The sequence below is a fragment of the Bubalus kerabau genome, chromosome 2, assembly GCF_029407905.1.
Source record: "Bubalus kerabau isolate K-KA32 ecotype Philippines breed swamp buffalo chromosome 2, PCC_UOA_SB_1v2, whole genome shotgun sequence".
Taxonomy (NCBI): domain Eukaryota; kingdom Metazoa; phylum Chordata; class Mammalia; order Artiodactyla; family Bovidae; genus Bubalus; species Bubalus kerabau.
This window is the reverse complement of record NC_073625.1, coordinates 174,778,421-174,790,702: the sequence shown is the minus strand read 5'-3', so window position 1 is coordinate 174,790,702 and position 12,282 is coordinate 174,778,421. Positions and strand designations below refer to the sequence as shown.

Here is a 12,282-nt window from a genome sequence, read left to right as displayed (position 1 = left end):
CTGTAAGTAATAGCTTCTTTTGTAAATTATTATTTATTTTGGCTGCGCTGGGTCTTCATTGCTGCAAGTAGGCTTTCTCTAGTTGAGGCGTGCAGAGGCTACTTTCTAGTTGTGGTGTGTGAGCTTCTCATTGTGGTGTCTTCTCTTGTTGTGCCCCGAAGTCTCTAGAGAGTGGGCTCAGTAGTCGTGGTACATGGGCTTAGTTGCTCTGAGGCATGTGAGATCATCCCAGACCAGGGATCAAACCCATACCCCCTTACATTGAGAGGCAGACTCTCAACCACTGGACTACCAGGGAAGTCCCAGTAATAGTTTCTTTTTTTTTTTTTTTCTACATCAATCAATTTTATTTTATTTTATTTTATTTTTAATTTTATTTTATTTAACTTTACAATATTGTATTGGTTTTGCCATATATCAAAATGAATCTGCCACAGGTAAGAAGACTGGAACTGGAGGAATCAACCTGCCTGACTTCAGGCTCTACTACAAAGCCACAGTCATCAAGACAGTATGGTACTGGCACAATGACAGAAATATAGATCAATGGAACAAAATAGAAAGCCCAGAGATAAACCCACGCACCTGTGGACACCTTATCTTTGACAAAGGAGGCAAGAATATACAATGGATTAAAGACAATATCTTTAACAAAAGTGGTGCTGGGAAATCTGGTCAACCACTTGTAAAAGAATGAAACTAGAGCACTTTCTAACACCATATACAAAAATAAACTCAAAATGGATTAAAGATCTAAACCTAAGACCAGAAACTATAAAACTCCTAGAGGAGAACATAGGCAAAACACTCTCCGACATACATCACAGCAGGATCCTCTATGACCCACCTCCCAGAATATTGGAAATAAAAGCAAAAATAAACAAATGGGACCTGATTAAACTTAAAAGCTTCTGCACAACAAAGGAAACTATAAGCAAGGTGAAAAGACAGCCTTCCGAATGGGAGAAAATAATAGCAAATGAAGCAACAGACAAACAACTAATCTCAAAAATATACAAGAAATTCCTACAGCTCAATACCAGAAAAATAAATGACCCAATCAAAAAATGGGCCAAAGAACTAAATAGACATTTCTCCAAAAAAGACATACAGATGGCTAACAAACACATGAAAAGATGCTCAACATCACTCATTATCAGAGAAATGCAAATCAAAACCACTATGAGGTACCATTTCACGCCAGTCAGAATGGCTGTGATCCAAAAGTCTACAAGCAATAAATGCTGGAGAGGGTGTGGAGAAAAGGGAGCCCTCTTACACTGTTGGTGGGAATGCAAACTAGTACAGCCACTATGGAGAACAGTGTGGAGATTCCTTAAAAAACTGGAAATAGAACTGCCTTATGATCCAGCAATCCCACTGCTGGGCATACACACTGAGGAAACCAGAAGTGAAAGAGACACGTGTACCCCAATGTTCATCGCAGCACTGTTTAATATAGCCAGGACATGGAAGCAACCTAGATGTCCATCAGCAGATGAATGGATAAGAAAGCAGTGGTACATATACACAACGGAGTATTACTCAGCCATTAAAAAGAATACATTTGAATCAGTTCTAATGTGGTGGATGAAACTGGAGCCTATTATACAGAATGAAGTAAGCCAGAAAGAAAAACACCAATACAGTATACTAATGCATATATATGGAATTTAGAAAGATGGTAACAATAACCCTGTATACAAGACAGCAAAAGAGACACTGATGTATAGAACAGTCTTTTGGACTCGGTGGGAGAGGGAGAGTGTGGGATGATTTGGGAGAATGGCATTGAAATATGTATAATATCATATATGAAACGAGTCACCAGTCCAGGTTCGATGCACGATACTGGATGCTTGGGGCTGGTGCACTGGGACGACCCAGAGGGATGGTATGGGGAGGGAGGAGGGAGGAGGGTTCAGGATGGGGAACACATGTATACCAGTAATAGTTTCTTAAAGTTTAGCTACCATAAAGAATCTGAAATCACATCAATGAACTTATTATATACTGCTGTATTAAAATCCATTGGTCCATTTCACACTTTGAATGAATCTTTTACTCATACATTCTGCATAACAATATGCATTGGTCATTTAGGAGATATTGATTTCAGGCTAAGTAGATCTTTCAAAAGTTGACATATTTCATTATACCCTATCAACATTTACATTCCTTAATACCACTACTCATTTCATCAGAAAAGTATTAAAGCATTGGTAAATTGTCACACTGTCTGTGGCAGACACAGATTTTCCAAAATTGAAGTCTCACATTTATCATTGGTTAACCACTATTATGAGTTCTTTTTCTTGAAGTGACAGACTTACTTTAAAAGAAAGCCTGCCACACACTCATTTAAATAAACATAGTTTGTCTGTCAGTCATTCTTTTCAAGTAAAAGTAGCATCTCCTATGAAAACATCCTAGTTTAGCTCCCACTCAACTTAAATCACACAGATGCTTTTCCTACCATTCTTTGCTCTACAAAGATGCTTTATGAGTATTTTCCATTTTGTTATGCAGAATATTAAAAGACATGTACTCAAGGATTGAGATTTATGAAAATTGGCAATATTTACTGCATCGTTAAAGACATTCTTAAGTGAAATTGGACTTCTTCCTTTATTTTTACAGTTGACTACCTGTCACATAGAATGCAGTCAGGCGCTACTAAGGCATCAGCACTTTTATTCACCATTGCTTTTATACTATCAGTGCAAATATCAACAGGGCAAAAGTCACATAACATCTTAGTGTTAATATGATGGTTTTGACTTTGAGGGCCTTGCAGAAAGGTCCTTAGGGACCCAAGGGGTGTACAGATCACACTTTGAAATCCCCTCTCCTAGAACATCATACCCACCCAGTGATAAGCAACATGAAGGACAGAGGGCACAGGATTTACATTCAAAGGGTCTAGAACTCAGTTCTTGATCCACTTCTTACTATCAAGGAGACCTTGGGTCAACCACTTAATCTCTCTGAGGCTCAGGTTTTGCACCTGAAAAATAAAATCAACCCAATCTGTTGGTCAAGGGTATTCAAGGGTATGAAGAAAATATATTATAAAAATCAGTTTCATTAATTCGTTCATTCATCAATTTCACCTATTTTTTCATTCATTCATTTTCCCTAGAATCTTATGGAAGGAATTAAGAGAGAGTTTTTTTCAAGAGATAACTACACCAATTTCTGCTGATGTGTCATATGGTGTGTTACGGCAGAGGAAAAGGTATTTGTGAGAAGGAGGGAGGTGATGAGGGGCTGGAGCCACATGACAACCGCCCTCACGACACTGCAGGGGGTCCTCTACTGATCTGGCCCCTCCAGGGGCTCTCAGTGAAGCAGAATTCAACCACCTTAGGCCACAGCTAAGGCCCCATGCTGCTGGCCCCATTTCACCAGAGTCCATTGCTGATCCCAAGTGTGTGTGCCCCTCTGCATCATCGAATTCCCACACACAGGTCACACACCAACTGTCCCACCCAGGAAAGCAGGTTGGAAAGCAAGATTTTAAAAGTGGTATTTTCTATATGGAAGCCATTAGGTCTGATCTTTTAAATACATCATCCTCCTACTACTGTGCTTTATTAGTAATAACAAATTCTGGTGACAGGCCTCACAAAAGATCAAGACAGCCCAATGTGTCACTCACAGATGTTGGGAACTGCAATTTTAAATATCCTTCTTCCTCAAGACTCTGTCCCAGCACATTCCTGTCTTTCAGTCTCTCTTTCAACTTGCTGTGTTTTTAATTTGCTATTTGATGTGATTCTAAGTAAATAAAAATTAAAAATTTCAATTATTAGCATAATTTCTACCATTTATCTTTATACTATGCAATGGCAGTTTCAAATGCAAATAGAAGAGCAGTTAACTGCTATGCAGAATCTCTGAAAATTACAGAATTTGCATGTCCTAGCTCAGGTATGCATGCATATTTTATTCTTCACCAGAGCAGTGTAAATGCTACACAAGCAATACTCAACTGTTTTCATTTCACTTCTTTATATGCATATATTCTACCAATGTTCTGTACCTTTGGCTTGCTGGTAGTAAGGATGGTATAAAAAGAAAAGGAATAATGGGTGGTTTTATCTTTATCTCTCTGTCATCCTTTTCAGCCTAAGTGATTGCCTACTACAGGGAAGAACATAGTAACAGAGGATATGACAACGTTCTTTGGTCACTTGCCTTCATTCTGTGTTCAATTTTCATTTAAACAGAAAGGGTAGCCTCATGGGGTTATCAGCTCCCTGCCTAGTGGATTACTGAGTTGTAGATGTCACATGCTCACCTTGCTCTTGCTGAGGTTCCTGAATCTCCTTCTCCACGTCATGGGTCCGCTAGAATACTCTGCTCATGGCATATCCTGACCACTAGATACGAATGGGGAGCAATGAATAGGGAGCACCTCCATTGCTTAAGAAAGACCCCATTGTTCCATCAGATTTCATTTACAAACCCAAGTTCAAAGATAACATTATTAAGAATTTCAGTGTGGCAGCAGCAGAGATTTCAACCATGCTTAGGGCCCTCTTGAGCACACGGCCCCTGAGTGCCTCTTCGGTTACAAATCCATGAAGCTGGCCCTGCCCCATTGCCTCTACTCCTGCCACACGGGTCTCTGCAGTCCCTCGTCCCTTCCTGCTGAAGGGCACTCCCATGTGTTACCCTCCTGCTTGAAACTCAGTTTACTCTCCTGTGGCCTGAGTGTCTCCCTTTTTCTCTTCCTGTGATCTCAGCTCCAGTCATCACATCTATCTTAGACCTCCCTGCCCAGTCTCCCCAGGTCAGGACTCTTAGCACCTCCTTCAATGCACATATCACCATCACCATCCTTCCTGAGAGCAGGTGATTATCCAATTCCTTAATTTCCTCCTACACTGGACTGCTATCACCCCAGCACTGGGTGGGCTTTGATCATCACTATTTCATCAGTGCTGGGAGCATGCTGCTGCTGCTAAGTCGCTTCAGTCGTGTCCGACTCTGTGCGACCCCATGGACTGCAGCCCACCAGGCTTCTCCATCCCTGGGATTCTACAGGAAAGAACACTGGAGTGGGTCGCCATTTCCTTCTCCAATGCATGAAAGTGGAAAGTGAAAGAAGTTGCTCAGTCGTGTCTGACTCCTAGCGACCCCATGGACTGGACTGCAGCCCACCAGGCTCCTCCATCCATGGGATTCTCCGGGCAACACTACTGGAGTGGGGTGCCATTGGAGCATAGTTCCTAATAAATATTTATGAGATGGATGAATGGGTGAATAAATGAATGAACATTTTTGCAGCCAGAACACAAGAGTCAGATGAAGAGGTGGGATCAATGAGGGTAATGTATTTCACTAGGGTGAATTCTAGTTTTTGTTCAAAGGAGGCTAAGTCCCATCTCAGTCTGAGCTGGTGCAGACTAGGTGAGCATGGCATAGTCCTTGTGAACTTCACTGTCTCTTCTAGGAGGTAATGAGGACTTGAGGATTGGGTATCTTTATGCCTTAAGGGAGGGATCCCCAACCTCTGGGCCACAGACCAGTTGCCTCTTGTCAGATCAGTGGTGACATTGGATTAGAAACGGGGTGCACAATAAATGTAATGACTTGAATCATCCTGAAACCATCCCCCCGACATCCCCAATCTGTGGAAAAATCATCTTCCACAAAATCAATTCCTGGTACCAAAAGCATTGGGGACCACTGCCTTAAGGTATTTTCTTTGTGTCTCCAGGTCCAGCACTTACTCAAAAAATACTGGCTCTATTGAGTTGAATCGAGCTGCATTTAGTTCCATGAAAATATGTGGCCCTGAGGTTTACTTTTCTCAGCCTCCCCTGTGTCTGGATCTCCCCTTCCTCCTTTGCCTTTTCCTCCTTCCTCTCCTTTCTTCTGGTTCAGGATTTCTGAGCCTTGAGGACTACTCCAGATGAGATCGAGTGTCTCTAACAGAGAATTGCCCTCATTCACGTTCAGTTTAATTGGACTTTTCAAAGAGAAAGGATCCAATGAGTCTTAGAATTGTGGCAATAGTTGGGAACTTCAGAGAATACCCTAGAACTAATCTGGGCACATTTACTGCTAGTATTCCCGTAACTGGCATTGATCTTGAGATAGAGTCTCAAGGCAGGCATGTCAGAAGTCCATCTCTTCAAGCCCAGCCAATTCAGAGCAGAAATGAGACTTGAGGATGGGATGAAACCCCTTCTCCCGCCTTGAAGGCTGTAGACCTAGTCTTGTTCAAGAAGCAGTACAGTGACAAAAAGGGAAGCAACCTTCTTGTTAGAGCCTGGCCCACAAACTGTCTGTCTTGTTCATTATTCCATGACTACATTTGAGAAATGGCCAGGAGGGAATGTAGTGAAAATGGAGTGTTCATAATGAAATTGAGGATCGATGAAATAATAAAAAACAAAAGCCTAAAGGTAAAATTGGTATTGATTGGCCATCTCAGAAAACATTGTTAGTAAGAGATCAGGGCATGCTTCCTCTATGTAAAATGGGGGCTTTCTCTCCTGAGTGAGGCTTGAACAGGATTTTAGAATGTTACCAGGAGCAATTCCTGTGGGGGTCCTCTGAGAAGGCTGCTTGGAGATGGTGCAGTGAAGCAGAAAGGGTGTGGAGTTAGGACTCAGCCATATCCAGGGTTTATACCAACTTTCACTCTGTGACCTTGAGCAAGCAATAACTTCTCTGATCCTTTTTGTTGTTAATTTGTACTAATTGGTATAAAATGTCTGCCTTGCAGGTTTATTGGGATGATTAAAGCAGATCACCTGGGTGGGGGTACAAAGCTGGATGCCTGGGCAGAGCAGACATGCAATCATGTTATCCCTTCTTCTCATGGTGTCTGTTCTTTGGAGCAGCTGGGCAGGTGCCTGGTCACTCTGAATGTGAGGACCCCATTAAAGTATATACAGCAGGCACCTCACCCTGGTCCCAGCAGTGCAGCTGGGACAGTGTCAGACCAGGACTGGGGCATGCCAGGTAGATGCTCTCCCTGCAACATCATCTCCTGGTGCTGTTACTGATGACACAGTTGAAACCCAGCGAGTCAACATAATTTGACTAAATCAGCTAGAAAGTAGCAAACCTGGAACGTGACTCAGGCCCTTGGGCTCAAGACTACATTTTATTCACCAGCAGCCTGGACCCCTTGATGCCCATGTCACATGATGCTCACCCAGCTCTTTGCACTATGAATGGTCCTTCTGGATATCTACACATTGTCTCCCCAACAAGTCCATAAGTTCCCTCAACACAGGGAGAGAATGTGTCTCAAACCTTTAGTACTTTCCAGAACACTTACTACAGGGCTCAGAGTCAGGGTTCAAGAAGTCAATATTTGCCAATTGAGGTAAAGAAGATATTTTCATTGCTTTATCATTTTAATGCAGAGAAAAAGGTATAATAACACATGAACCCAGCTCAGGGAGAGAAATGCATTCATTTTACAGCATGGTCAGTTCTTTAAGAAGGTGGTTTCTCAGGCTCCATGGGGATTCTGAAATTCACATAGACTCATCTCCACTGTTTGGAGAGAAAATGGCAAGCTCAGAGTGGTGTCCGTCCCAGTCCCCACAGAGAAGTAGTGGATGAGAGACGTGAAGGGGGTTGCAGGAATGTGGGGTGCTTAAACCAGGAGTAAAGGGCAGAGCAGAGCAGTGCTGCTCACACTGACTGAGCAAACAGGTCACCTGGGGACCCCAATTAAGTTATCAGAGGCAAACTCTTGTATATAGGATAGATAAAAAAACAAGTTTCTACTATAGCACAGGGAACAATATTCAATATCCTGTGATAAACTGTAATGCAGAAGAATATAAAAAAGAATGTATATACATATATACTTATATATAACTAAGTCACTTGGCTATACAGCAGAAATTAACACAATATTATAACTCAACTATACTTTAAAAAAAAAGATATAATGGACATACTAAAAAAATAAAAAAGATGTAGCTCCTGACTCAGGAGGTCCAGGGTCCAGGTCCTAGGAGCCTGTAATTCTAACAAGCTCCCCAGGGATGCCCAGGTCACTGCTCCACAGAGCACACTTCCAAGAATCGAGGATGTTGTCACAGAACAAAAGACAGTGAAAGCTTTGGCCTTTTTCTCCTTTCCTCTGTAGTCATTTGTCTTTTGACTGTGGTCAAATTCCTTAATCTCATTCTGGGCAGAGGGCAGGCGAGAAACCTGCCAGGAAAACTGGCAAACTGGGATGAACAGCCAGCTCCCCTGCGTGATGACCACCCTCCCCACCCCCTTGCTTTTTCTGCCAGCTGCACTTGATGGGGGACATTCCGATGTTACCATCCCAGAAAGGAACAAGTTGGACTGGCTCCCTAAAGGCTGCTTCCAGCTTGACAATTATCTGCGTGGAGGGAAATGGCCAGTGCTTTTGGGTTTGTAAGTCTGGTCCAGTTGAAGCTCTGTGTGCAGTCTGGCTGTTCTTAAGACGCTTTCTCTCTCCTTCTGTCCCCCTGCAGGAGAAATCTGTGCATTCAAGATACACGGCCAGGAGCTGCCCTTTGAGGCCGTGGTGCTCAACAAGACGTCTGGAGAAGGCCGGCTCCGTGCCAAGAGCCCCATTGACTGTGAGCTGCAGAAGGAGTACACGTTCATCATCCAGGCCTATGACTGTGGCACGGGGCCCCGGGAGACAGCCTGGAAGAAATCTCACAAGTGAGTGACCTGATGGAGCTCCCCGCTGCCCTCCCCTGCCTGGCTGTCTGTTTCGATACGCATGCGTATCACTCCTTGAAGCTCCAGCCTGCCAGACCGCTGGCTAGGTCCACAGGCCCCTGCAGGCATCAGCAAGGGTCACTTTCTACCCCTCTGCTTCACGTGCAGACACTCTGATTTTACTATCAGGACTGAGGTCAGTTGTCACTTCCTCTAGGAAGCTTTTCATGATCCAACCCATCCCTGCAGAACTGGTTGGAACCTTTCCCTGGATTTCTGCCAGGCCATATGCTTCTGTCGGTCACAGCGCCTTTCATTCAGGGGTTATAGAGTGTGAAAGTGGTAGTCGCTCAGTTGTGTCCAACTCTTTGCAACCCCGTGGACTATAGCCCACCAGGCTCCTCTGTCCATGAAATTCTCCAGGCAAGAATACTGGAGTGCATTGCTATTTCATTCTCCAGGATATCTTCCTGACCCAGGGATCGAACCCTGTTCTCCTGCATTGCAGGCAGATTCTTTACCATCTGAGCCACCAAGGAAGCCTCATTTGGGGTTATAACTCTCTCAAATTGGGTCAGAGTAAGAGTGGCTCAATACTTTGGCCACCTGATGCGAAGAACTGACTCATTGGAAAAGACCCTGATTCTGGGAAAGATTGAAGGCAGGAGGAGAAGGGGACAATAGGGGATAAGATGGTTGGATGGCATCACTGACTTGATGAACACGAGTCTGAGCAAGGTATGGGAGTTGGTGATGGACAGGGAAGCCTGGCGTGCTACAGTCCACGGGGTCGCAAAGAGTCGGATGCTACTGAACTGAACTGAACTGAAGGGTGGCTCAATTCTTACTGAGTGGAGTATGAATGGACAAATGAGCTAGAGAGATGCAGGGATTCCTAACCTCCAGGATCTAATGCCTGGTGATCTGAGGTGGAGCTGATGTAACAATAATAATAGAAATAAAGTGCACAATAAATGTAATGTGATTGAATCATTTTGAAACCATCCCCTCCCCCCAACCCCGGTCCACGGAAAAACTATCTTCCATGAAATTGGTCCCTGGTGCCAAAAAGCTTGGAGAGCACTGAATTCTAGAGGAAATGTGTTGCCTAAAGCTGGGTAACAAGGAAGGTCAAAGAAGTTGGGTGGGGGGTATCTCTCTGGGGTGAATTCATCTCGAAGGATTGGGGCAGGACAGGCAGAGGCATCTCAGTGGAGGGGAGGACAGGGCCCTCAGACAACAGCCAACCCAGTTGTCATGATTTCTCCACTCTCGTGGCCTTGGGACCTGAATCAGTGCCCATGGGAAGTGCAGGAGTCTGGTGCAATTCTTTCATTACTGGTCTCTCTTCCTTCCTGTGTGTTGTCCTAGGGCTGTGGTCCATATCCAGGTGAAGGACGTCAATGAGTTTGCTCCCACCTTCAAAGAGCCAGCCTACAAGGCTATCGTGACGGAGGGCAAGATCTATGACAGCATCCTGCAAGTGGAGGCCATCGACGAAGACTGCTCCCCCCAGTACAGCCAGATTTGCAACTATGAAATCGTTACAACTGATGTGCCTTTTGCCATCGACAGGAATGGTGAGTGTCCTTAGAGGACCCCAGTGGATGGGAGCAGGGAACAGCTCCACCCCCCAACCCTCTGAAAGGCCAAGTTCAGGCTCTGAATGTACTTGGCCAAGTGATGCCTCCCTGCCACCCCTGATCTAGGCTCTGTACCCAGAACTTGGGTACATTCCCTGCACTAGATTAGCAGCACATAATTAGCAGCCCAGTCAGGTCTAAAGTAAAAGTGTTAGTCACTCAGTTGTGTCTGACTCTTTGCGACCCAATGGACTGTAGCCTGCCAGGCTCCTCTATCCATGGAATTCTCCAGGTAAGAGTACTGGAGTGGGTTCCCATTCCCTTCTCCAAAACACCCCAAGATCCCTTGTAAACCTCTTTAGTGAATAGTCTATAGAACTCATGCTGTGTATCTGGATGCCGAAGACAGGTTGGTTTTCTGGTAGAATTTTCCTGCTGTCATTCAAGCGTGAGCCATACCATCAACTCAGCCACATCTTAGTTTCCTATATAACAAACTGTAGCATCACTTCTGCACCAAAACCGTCTGCTCCCAAAGAGACACTAAAAGAACAGGTGGAGATTTTGGAAACACCTTCTAAGCTGTAGATTTTCTAAACTATAGGAATCTTTAAAGCTCTTGCCAATTTTGTTTGGTTTTTGATTTGTTTCTTAATTTTTATTATAGTTGCTTTACGATGTTGTGTTAGTTTCTGCTGTACAGCAAAGTGAGTCCCCTGCACATGTACATATATCCCCTCTTCTTTGGATTTCCTTCCCATTTAGGTCAGAGCATTGAGTAGAGTTCCCTGTGCTATACAGTAGGCTCTAATTAGTTATCTGTTTTATACATAGTGGTGTATATATGTCAATCCCAATCTCCCAGTTCATCCCACCCTTCCTTCCCCTCTTGGTATCCATACACTTGTTCTCTGCATTTGTGCCTCTATTTCTGTTTTGCAAATAGTCATCTGTGTCATTTTTCCAGGTTCCACATATATGAATTAATATGCAGTATTTGTTTTTCTCTTTCTGACTTGCTTCACTCTATATAACAGTCTCTAGGTCCATCCATGTCTTTGCAAACAGCACAGTTCCATCACTTTTGTGGTTGAGTAATATTCCATTGTATATATGTGCCACATCATCTTTATCCATTCTTGCCAATGTTTTTTTTAGAATTTCTCCCCTAATTGGAATGAGGAATGAAAGACCCGTCCCACTATACCCCAATCTCAAACTAAACTTAGAAAGCCATTTGGATATTTCCCCATCAGCATTATTTTTAAATCTCATTCCAGTATAAACACCATAAGCAGAGGCCCAGGCAGCTCAGCCCATTTCAACTCTCAATAATTTGATATTAATCAAATGATAATTATTTGCCAACTATGTTGTTTCATTATTAGCATGAGTGTGTGGTCATATGTATATTATCCTCATTTTATTTTAAACAAGATTTAACTGCTCAAAGATGTAAACTTTGTATAACCTGAGGTTCATCCACTCTGTCAATGTTTATTAAGTGCCAGGCACAGTCTGGAAGCTGGGAATAGAGAGAGAAGGGAAGTCATAGCATAAGCGGGCCTGCCCACATGGAGCTTACCATCTAGCAAAATTAAAAAAAAAAAAACTAGAAAGGCAGCATCAGGGATGAAGATGGTGCACAAAGCGTGCCCTGAACCAGACCCAGGGGTAGGCAGTGACTTAGCCATGAGCCTACTGGTAGCCAGTGCCTAGAGGGAAATACCATCAGTCACCTGCTTGCAAATCTTCAGTGCTTCCCAGGCTTCCTGATGTTGAGACCAGGGAGAAACATACCCTGTAACAGAGTGCTCTGCATCCTGGGAATTGTTGCAGATTCCCTCATCCTTGGCATCCAGGAGTTTATCATCTGTCTCGAAAGATGAAACAAATATTCATAAAGCAGATAACGTGATAATAGAGACATTTCCTTATAAGATGCTCAAACACATGGCCAGTGTCAGTCACACACCTGGGCATCACTCACTAGAGGTTAATTCTGTGGGACACAAAA

The 12,282-nt window shown here is 43.6% G+C and overlaps 1 protein-coding gene across 1 annotated transcript in view; it reads left to right on the top strand.

Moving 5' to 3' along the window:
* The window catches only part of CLSTN2 (calsyntenin 2), a 727,708-nt gene that overhangs the window by 539,474 nt on the left and 175,952 nt on the right, over window positions 1-12,282 (top strand). Inside the window, exons 3-4 of the mRNA XM_055569528.1 lie at window positions 8,487-8,682; window positions 10,054-10,262. Of these exons, the coding sequence (XP_055425503.1) occupies window positions 8,487-8,682; window positions 10,054-10,262 (405 nt within the window). The remainder of the gene's footprint in view (window positions 1-8,486; window positions 8,683-10,053; window positions 10,263-12,282) is intronic.